This window comes from Aptenodytes patagonicus, chromosome 6 (assembly GCF_965638725.1).
Source record: "Aptenodytes patagonicus chromosome 6, bAptPat1.pri.cur, whole genome shotgun sequence".
NCBI classification, from domain to species: domain Eukaryota; kingdom Metazoa; phylum Chordata; class Aves; order Sphenisciformes; family Spheniscidae; genus Aptenodytes; species Aptenodytes patagonicus.
In genome coordinates, this window is record NC_134954.1 from 31642798 (window position 1) to 31658878 (window position 16081).

At 54.2% G+C, this 16081-nt stretch overlaps 1 protein-coding gene across 1 annotated transcript; it reads right to left on the reverse strand.

Moving 5' to 3' along the window:
* Positions 1-1673: 1673 nt before the first annotated feature.
* On the reverse strand, positions 1674-15837 carry ITGB2 (integrin subunit beta 2). The gene is made up of 16 exons (XM_076341969.1): positions 15738-15837; positions 9080-9146; positions 8634-8722; positions 8157-8340; positions 7797-7967; positions 7311-7552; positions 6796-6951; positions 6499-6594; positions 6269-6358; positions 5793-5933; positions 5345-5529; positions 4309-4553; positions 3824-4043; positions 3449-3654; positions 3170-3336; positions 1674-2883 (listed from the first exon to the last, which is right to left on the reverse strand). Exons 2-16 carry the CDS (start codon positions 9141-9143, stop codon positions 2818-2820), a joined length of 2322 nt encoding a protein of 773 aa, XP_076198084.1. The 5' UTR covers positions 9144-9146; positions 15738-15837; the 3' UTR covers positions 1674-2817.
* Between the last annotated feature and the right edge of the window lie 244 nt (positions 15838-16081).

Genomic DNA, 16081 nt, shown 5'->3' on the forward strand with positions numbered 1-16081 from the left:
TGGTTGGGGTGTCCCAGCACATACTGCTGACTTCTGCTCTTACCAAAATCAAGTCAACATCTTGACTTGAAAATCAGCTGGCTTCCTCCCCATGCCAAGTCAAAGAAAATACGGTTCAGTTATTCTTGGTGGAAATGAAACAACTTTAAGAAAGGATGTCCTGGGGCAGTGCTTGAAGCTTGGAGAATGGGCTGTTCCATACCTGGCTGAGAAATACTTCTGACTTTTGCAAGCAGGTCTCCACAAAGGAACCACCAGGCCTTTGGGCTAAAGCAAGACCAGGGGCCTGAAGGACCCTCCTAGCTCACTGTTTTCCCTCTGCGCTTTTGCATGTGCCCTAGCATATACTTCTGTCTAATGCAATTACTGATCATATTTCTTTTTGAAAAAGTCTGGATCCCTCATCGATTTTCTCTAATTGTCCTCTGAAGCATGTATGTGGTTGTACTTGTACTGCACACACTATATCAGCAGTAAGACCTGCAGCTGCTGACGGGGGAGATGACAGATAGTCTCTTCATGTTCAAGTAACAACAGCCTCTGCCTGGGACCCTGGCAACGGGCATTGCATCCAAGACTCAGAGCCCTAACGGGTGCCTCTGGTGTCTTTGTGCAGCCAGGTGCAGGGTGCACGGGACTGTCCTGGTTTCGGCAGGGATAGAGTTAATTTCCTTCCTAGTAGCTGGTACAGTGCTGTGTTTTGGATTTAGGGTGAGAACAATGTTGATAACACACCGATGTTTTAGTTGTTGCTAGGTAGTGTTTACACTAGTCAAGGACTTTTCAGCTTCCCATGCTCTACCGACTGAGAAGGCTGGAGGTGCACAAGAAGCTGGGAGGGGGCACAGCCAGGACAGCTGACCCCAACTGGCCAAAGGGATATTCCATACCATGTGACATCATGCTCAGTATATAAAGCTGGGGGAAGAAGAAGGAAGGGGGGGACGTTTGGAGTGTTTGTCTTCCCAAGTAACCGTTACGCGTGATGGAGCCCTGCTTTCCTGGAGATGGCTGAACACCTGCCTGACGATGGGAAGTAGGGAATGAATTCCTTGTTTTGCTTTGCTTGCATGCGCGGCTTTTGCTTTACCTATTAAACTGTCTTTATCTCAACCGACGAGTTTTCTCACTTTTACCCTTCCGATTCTCTCCCCCATCCCATCGAGGGGGGAGTGAGCAAGCGGCTGTGTGGTACTCAGTTGCCGACTGAGGTTAAACCATGACAGGGACCTACACTAAGTTGGGGGTCCTTGAGCCAAAAATAGCTGCAGGCTGGAATAGTCCTGGGGGGAGTATCAGATACACTTTCCTTCTTCTTACCTCACCCTAGACCCTCACAGTCCCTGTTGAAGAACAGCAAGATGGCCCAAATTAACCCCTGATCTGAAGTGGTACAGCCACTCTTGTTTAAGGTGGTTTTCATAGAGCTGCCAGCAGATGGGCAGGGACAAGAATTGGTTTGCATCATTTAGTGAGTCGTTTTTGGCTTGCAGGAGAGCACCTTTCAGGACGTAGATGGCAAATTAGTGTAGAAGACTGTTTCTCTGGCCAGCATCTTTCCCAGGAACTGTATCTATGGGAGATGCTGGCAACATGACAGTATTTTGCTGTAATTTCACTGATGAACACTTCAGCTGCTGCCCTTGCACCTGATTCTTAGCAGGACAGATGTATTTACTTTATATATTAATTTTTATTAATGTTAAACCTCTTCAGAGAGCAAATGAAGATGTGATATAATACAGCTATATGCAAATTATTCCCAAACTTAAAGCAAATATGGAATTGTACCGCTATTTCACAGGAATGACCCCACAACGTAAGAGCAATTAGCTGCTGTGCATGGTTTGGAAAAGTGCTGAGCTGGAGATGCTGCCTGGCCCTCAGCATGTCTGATGCGCTCGCAGAGCTGGGAAAAGAGCCCTGGGGGTGGTGGAAGAAGCTGTGGCTGAGCTCTGAGCTGCAGGCAATGTTTCACATCCTCAGTGCCAATGTTTCATAGTTCAAACAGTTGCTCCTTTGCTTCCTTGTCATGCAGAGGGCTCAAGGCCTGGCGGAGGTAAGCCAAGCTTGCAGGAGTCCAAGTAGAACCATGCCCGAGGTAGGTCTGAGAGGGGAGCAACACCGGGGAGCCCCCGATGATTTGGAAAAAACATTCAGTGTATGTTCCCCAGCTGCTCTTCATCTCCAGGTACAGGTGCTCACTAGCCCTTAGGGCCCATCACCTCACTGCAACCTCCAGAGCAGACCACCAGCCTGGAGGACCCTCCACATCCAACTCAACAGTGAGCGCTTTTGAAACTAGTGCAAACATAATGGTGGAGACCAGTGCAGCAGGGGAAGGCATGGAGCAGCCTGGGAGCAGATCCTGCTAGAGCAGAAGGGAAATGGCAGTTTTGAAATCCCATCTCCAAATCAAAGCTGGAAGCACTCTGTGCACTCAGCTGATTTTGGGGCTTGGTGTATGAAGCTCCTGCCAGAAGGCAAAGCTAGCATCAAGAGCTGAGACAGCTGGTAACTGGTATGGGAGCCGTTGTGTGTGCCCACTGGTGAGACCTGCTCTGCAGTCACATCCATGGCAAAGCTGTGTCTCTTCCCTTCTCCCAGCTCCACTAACGCAACCATCGAGCGCTGCACCAGGAGACAGGCATGATGCAGCCCCCTCAGCCAGTGCCTGACATGCTGGTGGCCTCTTGGAAGAAGGGAACAAACCAACAGGAAAAAGAAGAGGAGGTGGGAGCCTTAGTTTGAGGTTTCCTTAGCTTGGCATTTCCTTATTTAATGGTGGGTCCTAGCACTGCCAGGCGTTGCTCCACTTCATTGCCCATTGAACCTGGGATTCACGACCGTGGTGGTAGCACTCTTGAAGAGGGGGTTATCAGCCTGGAGGGAGAGAGGTGAGAGGCCCGTGTTGTTGTGCTGTATTGGATTTTCAGCGGAGCATTACCCAGTCCACCCCTCCCAGTGTCAATGGTGCAGATAGCATTGGCAGAAGAGCCCACAGGTTGCTTTAGCCCCCTGCAAAATCCAGCCAGGCTGCGGAACCAGCCGGTGGGGAGGGCTCAGGTCTGCCATGGCTGCCTCTGGAGAGGATGTCCCCTCCAGGTGTCCCCACCACATGTACGTGAGCATCCCAGCATACCCCACTGCCACGGATGGGCTCTCTTACATCGTTCCACTTGGCCTTGGACTTCTCCTTCTCGAACCGGCGGTATTCCCGGCGGTCAAACAGCTCCGTCAAGAGCCGCCAGATCAGCAGGAGCACCAGGCCGATGAGGGCCACGCCGGCAATGGTGCCTCCCACGATCAGCGCGATGTTGGGAGGCTCCGGGCACTCTGTGGGGCAGACAGATGGCGTCCGGCTGCAGCCCCCGGCGAGGCGGAGAGGCCACCACGGCAGAGCCAGCAGCCTGCATGCAGAGGGGCAGGAGGAGCAGGGCTGGGGTACCTTTTTTTCTATCGACGATGACAGTGTACATCTCCTCGCCGTCTTCCTGAACCATGCGGAAGGACATCCAGCAGTTGTGGGAGTCCTTCTCCCTGCACTGCCTGCTCACCCCTGTCAACTGCTCAGCCACCTGGATGTTGGGGCAGGCCTGGGAGCAGTTCTTCTCAAAGGGGCCGCTCAGGAAAGCCTTGCACTCCACACAGGAGCTGCAAAACAGGCAGCCACAGCTCACCTCTGCAGGGGCAGAGGCCCTCTCACCTCGCTTTGGCTGCAGCTGGGCTCTGCCCAAGCACAGGCAGGGCTTGCCTTGCACCTGCCTGGGAGGTGGGGGAGATCCCCGCCGCCCCCCGTGCCGTCTCAACGCGTGTCACTCACACATATCTGCCGCAGGGTGAGGGGCAGCCGGGGCACTCCTGGCAGAAGGGGGGCTGGTATCCCCCCCGGCACTGGCAGCGGTTGCAGTGGCAGGTCCCGCGGTGGCTGCACTCGTTGCCACGGATGTTCAAGCAGCCGTCCGTCGACTTCTTGCACTGGCAGGCGCTGCCCTGGTACTCGGGCAAGCACTTGCACTCCCCACAGTCACATCTCCCGCGGTCTGCAGAGGAAGACCTTTCAGACCAGGATCTATAGAGAGCCAGGTTGCCCTCCCTCTGCCCGTGCTTGGAGAGCATCACCCACCCTGCGCTCTCCATGCCACCTTCCATGGGATGGTCGAGGAGGTCCTGCAGGCTGGTGTGGTGGGACCCAGGACCCCCAAATCCACCCACTTGGGTTTTGGCAGGGAAAGGCAGCATCTCCCTGGGGATTTGATCTTTCTAAACAGTGCCCTGGTGGAGAACACATCACGCAGGTGCATCTACCTTTGCCGCCGCAGAGGGAGCCGTTGTGAAACTCGCAGTTCATGTTGTCGCACTCACAGAAGGTGCCATAGATCTGCTTGTCGGGCACGTCACTGGTGTGGCAGATGCACTGCCCGCACACACAGTCCCCCAGCCCTGAGCAGATGACGGAGCTGTTGTCCTTCCGGCAGCTGCCCTCCAGCTCCTTGCTAGTCTTGCCTTTGGTTTCGCACTCACAGTTCTTCCCCGTGTAGCCTGAATTGCAGCTGCCATCAAAGGAGAGGAGTGAGCCTGGGTCAGTGGCCACAAGAAATGCTGTGGGGCGCGTGTGGGGCCCAGACCTCAGCCAAAGCAGAGCAAATCTGGGACAGCCTTGCCAAAACCCAACCATGGCATGTTGGTGCTAACTCCATGCTGGAGCAGGGCAGCTGATCCGGAGGAAACCTCAGAAACACTGCTCTCCCCGCTGGTCATATTTACAATACAAAATGGTTGCCCAGAAATTATTGTTATATTTATAATTTCCAAACCCTTGCCAAGGAGATCTGAGTGTTTCCTGAGGAAACCCAGACTTCCTCTCCCTGTCACTGAGGGGCCATGAAGCAATAATTGCACTTAAAGACCTGCGTGAACTACAACCCTGAAGTGGGATTTTGAGAGATTTCTACAGAAATCTGTGTCTGCTCGATGGGTGGGTTGGTGGATGGTTGGATAGCTGGATGGATGGTTGGATAGTTGGATGGACGGGTGAATGGGTGGATGCCCTTAGGAAAGCAGCAGAGACTCCACCAACAGAAGAGCGAGCTGTCTCCATGAACGTAAACCGCCTCTCTGAATAAGAAAATTGGTGCAAAGCTGCAGAGCCAGGCCATGACTGATCGCCACCCCTCTGCTGTACACCCCTCTGCTGAGCCCTCACCTGGTCCCATGTTCTCCAGGCACAGAGGTGCTTGGAGGAAACAAGTGCACCACGCAGCTGCCCTTGGCTTGGCCCTCTCCCAGCAGCTCCCCAGCTCTGGCAGTATTTGAAATAGTGTTTTGGGGGGACAACATGTACCTGCAGATCCCACAGATGATGCTGCCTTTCCCACTGCAGGTGGTTGGGTCGAGCTGCTCGTTGCAGTTGCAGTTGCAGTTGCTGTCCAGGTGGACGGTGAGAGTGTCTGTGAAGCCCAGCGGCCGGATGGTGAAGGACTGGCTTTTGATGCACTCCTTGGCTGTGACCTTCACTTTGAAGATGACCTAGAAAGTGCAGAGTGAGAAAGGGAAGGGCCAGAGGCCGTCAGGTAACTTCAGCAGTTGGAAGGTGGTATCGGCCCCAGGCTGAGCACACGCACATCCGGCGCAACAGAGGATTCCCCCATCACACAGCATTTTGGACACTCTTGGCATTAAATTCATGTAAACAGAAAGCCTGGAACAACAGGCTGGGTTCCTGCCGTTAAACAGGGTGGGCATCAGGAACCTTGCGAGCTGCAGGGCATTCCCAGTACGGGGGAACATACCTCATCATTGATCTTGACATTGTCGCACTGCCCTCTTGCTTCATCCAAGATGACCTTGTCCTTACTGCATATGGAGTCATATTTGACATCCAGGACATCTGGCAGGGTGGAGTGGTCCAGGATGATCCGCGAGGAGAGGTTCTGTGGGGAAACAGTGGAGAAAGTGCCATCAATCCAAGAGGAGACCAAAGCAAGGGAGTGTGGGGTTGCAGGTCAGGGCTTCCCCCCAGCCCAGGGGATAGGGGCAGGGAGCACCCCAGGCTGGGGTCTCAACTGCCTGGGGTGGTTCTGGAAAGGCAGGTGATAGCATTGGAGAGGCAGGAACCTCTTGCTTGTTGTGGGCAGAGGGACTCAGCATGTCCTGTCCTCAAAGCCCTGGTCCCAACTGCTCTCTGACGGTGAGGACACATGATGGGAACCTTTCCATGCTCCGAGCCCTGCGAGATAAGTGAAACACAGCCTCCTCCAGCACTTACATTGTAGGCCACCTGGATGAGTTCAATGATGTTGCTGGAGTCCTCGTTCAGCTCTCCCACTGCTGATTTTGGGATCATCTCACTGAGTTTCTGCCAATGGAGAGCAAAGAGGTAAGCGGTCCCCCCTGTGTGACCGCGGAGCAGTGGGCAGCAGCAGGAGGACACGCACAGGTGTTTCTGTCCTCCCGGGGAGGGATGAGAGGCACTTGGACCATCTGAAGTCTCCTTACCTTGTAAACATCCACCATCTTACTGGTGACAGCAAAAATGGGCTGAATGTTGTTTTCAGCAAGTTTCTGGACCAGCTGGCCAACAGACGGGTAGTCCTAGGTGGGGAGAGGGACGCCGTGCTCAGTGTAATCTCCCCCATGAACAGAAGGGTGGACAGTTTGGGTTTCGTGGCCCAAATTATGGTGATTATGGTGACCTTGTGGTCTCAGCAACAGGCTTTTTATGTGACTTTTTTTTTCTGCCTGGGGGAGCAAGGCTGAGGGTGCAGAGCTGCCGAGCAGCCCCTGGGTACTTACAAACTCATTGCTCTTTTTGTACATGTTGTCCTCCAAGTGGCACTGGCCATCATTGGGGGTCAGGATGGCCCCGAGCTTGCCGTCACCAGCGAAGTGGAAGCCGTCATCGGTAGCATACACCAGCAAGCGGGTCACATTGCGCCAGCCGATCAAGTCCTGCAGGTGGCACAGAGACCTGTCCCTGAGCAGGGGTAGGAGGACGGTGCCAGTGGACATGGTATGGCCCTTGCCAAAGCACGGCAAGTCTTGTGTCGGCCCTGATGTGGGGCAGGGGACACGGAGGAGGAGGGTTACAGGAGATCAGGGTCAGGAGGCTGGGGTAAGATGCTCTCTTGTACCCCCCCAGAGTAACCTGCCCTGCTGCCGAATCAGGACTTATATACGATGGGCTTCCAGAGCCCACACGGAGAGGGGCAGAGCCACCTCCTGAGGGAGGTGAGGCAGTGCATGAGAGCAGGTTGCAGCCCTCACGACTGCCCACAGCTGCCGGCAGTGGGGCGAATGCAGGGACTCACGCCGCACACCGCTGCCTGCATCATGGCATCCAGCCCCCCCTCTGGGGCATCCAGGTTCCCCGAGATAAACTGCTTCCCCACTTCACTCTCGAACTTCTTGGCGTTGTCGGTCAGTGAGAGGATGTGCTTGAAGGCGAAGGGAGGTTGGCATTGCTTGTCCTTGTTGGGGCAGGGGTTCTGCAGCTTCTCGGGGTGTGTGTTCACGAAGGGCAGCACTGTCTTGTCCACAAAGGAGCCAAACCCTAGGGCATCCAGGACCGCAGCGTCAGGGGCAGGGGCAGACAGGGACCAGCAGGAGTCCCTGCAGCACAGGGCATGGACAATCTGCTGGCCCCCATGTACATGTCCACATCCCTTGCCCCGGCACACTCTCCAGCCTGGCAGAGGACGGGTCACGCTGCCTGCTGCCTGCATCCCGCTCCAGCTCCGCAGCTCTTCCCGGCAGCAAACAGCTGTGCCAGGGTCCCGTGCCAGAGATAGGCTCACCTATGCGGCGAGAAGGGGTGGTGCTCTCCAGTGCCCTGAGCAGCTCCCCTCCCAGCTTCTTCACCTTCTCCAGGTCATCCAGCATGGAGTAGGAGAGGTCCATGAGGTAGTAGAGATCTATGGGGTATCCCATGGCCCGGCGAAACTTCACCTCAAATACAGCGGGCTGGCCTGTGGGACAGGGATGCTGGGATCAGCTGCCATGCTGTGGCTCATATCTTGCCCCATCACCCACCCCCCGCTGGGATCCTCCTCTCTTTCAGAAGAAAAGGGGAAGAAATATGGGCTGCAACTTGCCGCCGCACCTCAGCTGAGCCTGGGGGCAAACAGAAGGGTGTTGGGAAGTCAGGCAGACCGTACCTATCCTCAGTTTCAGGTGCACCTCCTGGGGAGTCAGCTGTGTGTCATTGCTTAAGGGTCTGTTCTGTGTCCTTGTAATATCATTGCCTGGAAACTCAATCTCATTGTGTGGGCATCCCCTCTGCTGCAGCTGCTCGATGGTGTCACAGCGGATCGAGTCTGGCTCGCCGGCTTTGGTGAAACTCTGTGTGTTGCAACATCAGCAGGAAAAAATCAGAGGAGCAGGAGGTAAATGGGCCCATTACAAGATGACCCAGCTCCCAAACCAGGTCTCCAGGGTATTGATGGAGAAAGGAAAGTTGAAGGGTCCTGTCTGTCAGATCCCTCCTGGTCCCATCCACCATGTAGGACATGAAACACTCCACAACACAGTCTCCCCCCTCCACCGCAGGCAGAGCTGGGTGGGCAGGGTGACCATCCAGCTGCCTGTTAGCTAACTGCTGGGGGCTGACAGCGTGAGAGGCTATGTGGACCTACCGGTTTCTTGCACCAGGCGCAGCCGGGACCGGACTGGATGCAGTCCTTGCATGTCCCCACCTTGATCTTGGGGCACTCCATGGCAAAAGCTGAAATGGAGAGAAGACAGAATTGGCATGGGGGGGGACTCAGGGGAGGCCAGTCTGCAGCTGCAGCAGCCATGGGGTGCTTTGACACGCAGCACCATGCACCCATGCTGTCCTGAGTCCATCCCGCCTATAAAACCCACGCTGGGGGCCCTGGCAGGGTCCTCACCTGCCTCACTGTCCCTCATCTGGGCTGGCTCAAGTTAACTCCAGATCCCGGGAAATGCAGGATCTGGCCCTTGCACGCCTCTCAATGCCATGTTCCCACCACTGTTGGGCAGCATTTGGGTCCCCCTGCTATTTCACTGCCCAGGTAAGATGCCGGGGGGAAGGCAGTGAGGAAAGGCAGGTCCAGCTCACCTGTCATCACCAGCAGCAGCACCCAGGTCACCGCTGGCAGCTGGAGGTGGCAGTCACGCGACATTTTCTGCAAGACAAAAACCATCCCTGTGACTGCCTGGTGCATGGCAGCCACAGGGAAGGTAGCTCTTGAACCCTACAGAAAGTGGCTGCAGAGGATGGTGGCCCCAGGGGGATGTACCCTTCCTGCAGCCATCCCACCGTGGGCAGAGCCTGAGAGCGGGACCCTGCTGCAGCCCCAGGAGTGGGGCAGCTGGGGCCAGGGCAGCCACCCTGGGTGTGTGGGCTGACTCAGGACAGATGCTGGCATGCTCTTACAAAAATAAGCTGGTTTCCAATAAACATAGCTTTTGGACTAAATATGGAAGTCAGCAGAGCGGGAACTTGCACTATATCGCTATGTATTCAGCTGAACTGCTGCAAAGCTTGGTGTAGTGTTTATCCAGACTCTTTGACCTATATGATTATATCTCTGTAACATTGGAAAATCTCAAGCACTGCATTTAGTTTTTACTAGGTGTGAGTTTTTTCAGCTTCTGTGTCGAGCTATATTTGTATGGAAATTGGAATCAAAATTAACAAAAGGACCATTTCTGTTAATTAATTAGCAAGGCATGCTAGATACATGGGAAAAAAAGTCTATTACTACTTGCTTTACATTTAACTGATTCATCAAGGAAATGAAGTATTTCATTTAGTGAATTAATGTAAGTTTTCCTGCTGAGGGTTTCCAACATCACGGCATGGGTGACCGACATCCTAGGAGAGCCGCAGTCCAGTCTCCGAGGGAAGCGGAGAGGCTGGCTCGCACTGTACGGTGAGGTCCAGCCTGCCAGTGTGGCAACCATCAGGCTGGCTCTTGTACAATGTGCAGGGTGAGAAAGAAGGACGGGGTGTTGGAGTCAGACCTGCATGGGGAGGGAGTCCAGGATGTGATGCCGTGGGTGGAGGCTCTGACCCTGGGGCTGGGGAGGTGGCTGCACATTTCTTACCGGCGTGCAGGGAAGGACTCCCAGCATATCGCCCAAACCCCACAAGCACTTGCTATCCTCAGTTACACCAGTGTTTCAGAGCATGATAGAAACCCTGTTCTTCACAAGCACGTTCTCACAGTGCTTGTTCTAGCTGCTCACATTACTCACTTCTTGCCTCAAAGCACATCTCCTGATCCCAGAAATTTATGCCATCCATAAAGTTGGCTAAACCGCTCTCAGGGAGTGATTTTTTCGTGTTCTTCCTGTGGTGTCAATGAGATCATGTTCATTAACACCGTCATTTCTCTTAACACCTTCCCCCCCAGCATGGCCCCGGAGCAAAACCCAACAGAGTCACGGCCTTGCAACATGGACGCACATGGGGAAGTGAGAAAAGAGGAATTTGTTAAAAGAGGAAAAAGGAATAAGAAAGCATGAAGGAACAACAAACATTGCCCTTTTTAGCAATAGTAGACACAGCATCCAAAAAACAGGTCATTGGTTTTGAAATAGCTCTGACGCTGCCCCGAGCAAGAAAACAACCACTCCCTGGCTCCTGCAACTTGGCACAAAGTGCCATCACCCCCTCCTGTGAACCTGCTGAATTAACAGCTCAGAGTCAAATGGAAACGAGAAAACAAGGGAAACCTTCAAAAGGCACTGAGGCCAGGTTAGTATGTAAGGCTGCTCAGATCCCCTTCTGAGATGTCAGGACATCCTTTCTTAGCTTGTCAGCCTCTGTAAGATACCAGACAAGCAAGGGATGACACCGGCCAGCCTTGAAAGAAGGTCTGGTCTCCTCCTGAGGGCAGAAAGAAGGTCTAGGTAGGTCAATGGGTCTCATTTCAGTGACATTTGCACAGTGAGGTTTGGTGCCCAGCTGTAGTATGGACTTGGAGATGCGGCAGGACTGCTAAGCCTGGTTGCCACCATTGCTTATGGCAGGGGTCATCTGGATGTGAACGTTTGCAGCCTTGGGAACCCCACCCTGCCCTGGAGCCAGGCTCCCTGGCACAGCTCCAGCAGCCATTATACTGCACGGCTGCACAGGCAACAAGAGGCGCCTCTGTGGTCATCCAGTCAAACCCCCACAGTGACATGGCCCAGGAGCTCACTCTTGCTGTGTCTGGCCCAAGACCATCCTGTGGTGGGTGAACAGAGTCCTTCTTCACAAAGATGTCCTCCGCAAGTCCTTCTCCACCACCACAGTCCAACTTAAGGGCATCGTTGATCATCACAGCTGCAACGTCCCAGCCTGCATGATCCACACTTGCCATCCTTAGCTGGCCAAACACATTTTTGTCACCTCAGATTCTGCCAGCACTGTTTAAGCTTGCAGACAACAGGTAAAAACTCTTAAAGTATAAATAAAGAAAAAGGTCTTAACTGTAAAAGCTCTTGACAAGGCGGGGTGGACACCAGATCCCCTCTTGGACCCTCCTGGGTGCACCTTGCTGGGAAATGACTTTGATCACTCATTTGGGCTGTGGCACCCTGTGCCCCGGACCTGTGCGAGCCCGACCTGAGAGGTCCTCCAAGAGCAACATCACACTCCGAGGCACAGCTAGCTCCTTCATGACCACATTTGCTGTACTCTTAGTTGTATTCACACTCTTCATTTGTTATTGATCGCTGCTTGTGTCTGCTTTGCCGCACATGTCTAGTTAATCTAGTTAATTAGACCCTGGGGATGCTGAAAACAGTGTGAGCTCATATTTCTGCAACCCCCCAGAAAAACAGGGCCAGGGAAACAGGCTCTTGCCCAGCAAGAGCTGCTGCTGCTGGCAGGAGGGAAGAGCCGCTCCCGCCCTTGTTTCCTGTAGCACTCAGCTGATCGACACCCCAAATGTCCCTAATTAGGCTCCAGCTCTTCTACAAGCTAGAACTTCCCACACAGGCTGTAAGGACCAAACCCACCAGCTCTATGAGCTCCTGCCATCCCACCTGCCCAATGTTTCCAAGTGTTTAATTCCTGCTGCCAGGCCAAGGCGTGGGGCAGTGATGGGGTGGACCGAGGCTCTGCGAGCTCCTCAACCTTGCTGGAGGTTAGAGGTTCCTGCTTACAGGCTCATCTCATAAAATAGAGCAAGTTTCCAATTAAAACTGGATTAAAAAAAGCTCCCAATCCCCAGAAATAAAGTGGGAACCTCAACACATGCCCAGCTCTGGCTGCTATTGAGCTTTGTAACATAGGGTTCATTTTGTGGGCTGGATTTGGATGCCTTTCTAACCCCCGAAGTCGTTTCTTTCACAAGAATGTAAAGCACACCCTGATACTAGGGGAGAGCAGCAGAAGAAAGCTCACCACTTCTTTTCTTCTGCTGTGGAGGGAAATTATTCACTGGTATGTGGGTGGATGAGTGTATATGTGACGTAGCGTGACTTTCAAAGAGAACAAATGGGGCTTCTGCTTTTGTCTGCCTCCTTACAGTGTTCAAGGGAGGGGAAAGCAGGTTTTCGGTCTGACTCTGCATTAGTAGGGCCCAGACATGGGCCTCAACAGCATTTTCTCCAAACTCCTTAGTGATCCCTTTGGCTCAGTCCCGGACTTGCACTGCCACCGCCAGCCCTAGGTGCTCTTCTTCTGGGTGTGCTCTGCCTAGGATGTTGGTTGTTTTTTCCTCTTTTTCATAAATTAAGGCAAGCAGAGGGATGCACACAGTCCATCCTCGTGCCCTGGTGTGCAGGAGCAGAACTGCAGAGCTTTGCAACCACCTTCATCCCAGGGTGGGGAGTGGGGTGCCAAGACTGAGCGCCCTGGCTAGGGGCGGGGCACGTTGCCACCAGGCTCTGCTCCCTGGCCAGTGCTGCATGGTGGCATCAGGGGGAGAAGGCTGCACCCCAGGACCAGGGTCTTCCTTGGCCCTGAGCTCTGATCTTCTCGCCACATGCCTCGGACAGCTCGGGACCAGGGCTCTGCTTCACCAGGCCCTTTGCAGAAGCCACCAGGGTATTCCATCTATGGAGCATCTCTCGCTTGCTGTATGTTATATACCTGGCATGGCTCAGGCAGGGCAAGATGCTCCTGAAGGGTCTGCAAGCCAGAAAATGTGAAGGTGGCCTTGGGGAAGGTGCATGAGGAAAGGGCTGGGTGCTGTCCTGTGTGTGGGCAGGGAGCAGAGCTGGGGCATGCCAGCCTCTCAGGGTGCTGGGCATGCTGGGGGGTGTTGGTGGGATGGAGCAAGCTGCTGTGCAGCATGGAGGAGCAAGTTGGGATTTATAAATAGGGCTGAAGGGGAAGTGTTGATACTAGCGGTGATCTCGTCGCTATAAATAAGACGAGTGGTCAACAGCAGAGACGGGTCTTGTGGTCTGTTAGATACAAGTCCCCTTCAGTGCTTTGCTAAATATCTGTTTTCTTGCAAAATGGGAGGACGTGCTCTCATGCCCAGTATCCTGGGAGGACTCCTGGACCGTTGGCACCATCCGCCTGCAACGGTGAGGTGCCACTAGTGTCAGTGCTTGTGCCTTGGTGCCCCTGGGTGCTTCCTCCATGCTCCCAAGCATCCCTGGTGCCACGTCACCATCATGCTGTTGACAGACAACGGGTATAGCAGTAAGCAGCACTGCTCCTTTCCCCCCTGACTCTGGGTGGCCCCAGACCCCATACACAGGTGGTAAACAAGCAGAGCAGAGTACAGCAAGGACAGGAGAGCGGATGTCACTTGGCTTGTGGCCATTTCTTCCATAACTTGGTTGTGTGATGCGGATAGTTCCCATGAAGGCAGATGGCCATACGCAGGGCTGCCCACTGGCTAAGACCCCCTCTGTGCAGAGTATCACACTCAATGTGTGTGTATACGTATTTTTATACATATATATATTTTTATAGATATAAAAATTATAGAAAAAATAAAATATATATAAATAAAAATATATAAAAGTATTTTATACATATATTAAAAAAAGAATATATATCTATTTCTGTGTCCTATTATAGGAAATATGTATACATTTTATATATATTTCCTTCCAGCAGCCTCCAGTGCCTGCAGGGGACGGGTGTGTGGGATGACCACTCTGCCATGTGCACCAAGCACCTGGCCCATGCTGTCCCTTGGCTCTGAGTGCCAAGGTCCTTGGGTGCCCATGGGACCCTTGCCCTGCCCTGGGAGGCTGGGGGTTTGTGCTGTTGGGTCTCCGTGGGTCAGAGCTCTGCTTGGGTGAGAAGGGGCTACCCCAACAGCTGTTGTGCCCTGGGTAGTCTGGGATTTTTAAGGGCAAAGAAGCCATCTCTTGTGTCTGATGTCCAGTGGGCATCACCCCTTGTCCGATCACAGCAGGGACGCTGTGATGGCTGGTGGGTTTGCAGAGACGCAGGACAGAGTCCTCGGGCTGAGCAAGTATCTGGGGACCTGCACAAGGGCACAGCCCATCCCCTGGAGCTGGCAGACCTCATGTTTTGTGGGAGCAAAGGAGGGATCCCCTATCACCACCAGCCCTGTGGTGACTCGAGTATATCTTTCTCTGAGAAAATAAATCACCCTGCACCACGCTCTCCAGCACGCTGAGATCGCTTGTGACTGAAACAGCATTGGGATGAGGACAGAAGTGCAAAACCACCGTGTGAAGCAGGATGTGACAGCCATGACAGCAAAACGCACCATTTAAAGCCTTCCCACGCCTTGTAGAAGCCACGTACTGGTGTCTGTGCCGCTGCAGGGCGCGACACCTCTGCAAGTGTTCACTTTTCACCTGCCTGGGAGGCTGGGAGCTGGGACTGTGGTGTTGGAAAAAGCATTGAAAACAGATGCCAGGCTGCTTTCCCTGACACCTGGGCTGTGCCCTGCATCTTGTCTGCATCTGACAGCCATGGAGATTTTGGGAAGGACCTGCTCTCCCCAGGGTTAGCTTACCCGCAGCGTCTTGCTGCCTTCCCTGCCGCCACCAGGCGTTTTCAATGGTCGTCAGCAGAGTATTCGATATGTACAGCACACAGAGAGATGGAGGAGAAGAGCGAGGGTCTCACTCCTCTCCCATCTCTTCTCCCAGGCCCACAGAAGCGCAGGGACCTCCAGGAAGGTCCCTGTGCCAGCATGCCGGCAGTGGCACTGCGCCGAGCCCTACCCAGCAGCCATCCCCGCTGCCCTCACGCCATGCTGCCCCTCTGGTTCCCACTTCCCCTCTGAGCTGTCACATCCTGCAGCTGGTGGTGGGTGCTTGTACGGGATCCCATGAGGAAGAGGGGGGTCCCAGAAGGGGAGCCGGCACAGTCTCCAGCCCTGGCGCTTGCCTGGTGCTGCCAGCCGGGCACGCAGCCAGTGCCGCTCTCCCCAGCGCCATGTGTTAGGGTGCAGGGGGAGCATGCTGCACCCTCTCTGCTCTGCTTTCCAGGCCCGTGGGGCAGCAAGGAAGGGGTTGTGTGGGGTCTGACACCCTCCCCCCAGTGACCACCTGCAGTTGCAGGCTTAATCCTACCTCCAAAAGCAAAAACATTACAGACCAGGCAAGCTGCCTTTGCAAAGGCTGTGTAGAGTGACTGCTGTGCCATGCCGCATGCGGGAGGGACACTGCGCCGAGCTCCCTGAAGCCCGGCTAAGGACTCAAGTGGCGGGAGGTTAGATCAGGAATTATAAAGCAAATTCACTGGAAACATCAGACCTATGAAACTGCCTTGTCACCCGGCTGCCTACCCTCCAAGAAAGGAAGAACAAAAGCTAAGAAAATGGAGATGCTGTACTCACCTCGCATCAAGCCCTCTCCTCTGTCCCGTGCTTGGCCTGGGATGAGGATGGTCTCAACTTCTCAAGCTTGGCTGGGAAAAGCAGCTGCACATCGGGAGCTTTGTGACGCACCCCAATCCTTCCTTCCTATTTCTGTCTTACAGTCGGCTGGGGCAGAAAGGAGGAAGTCAGAGCGGTGGCTGTGGGAGGGCGTGTTCCCCCCCAAAACCCAACCAGCCCCACTCGCGCTGGCCAAAGCCCTGCCAAATCATCCTGCCCTGCGGGGCTGGGGCTGATCTCCTCCCTGGGCTACACCGTGGGGTCTGCAGCCCTCCCACTGCACCCGGGAAAGGGACCGTACCCAA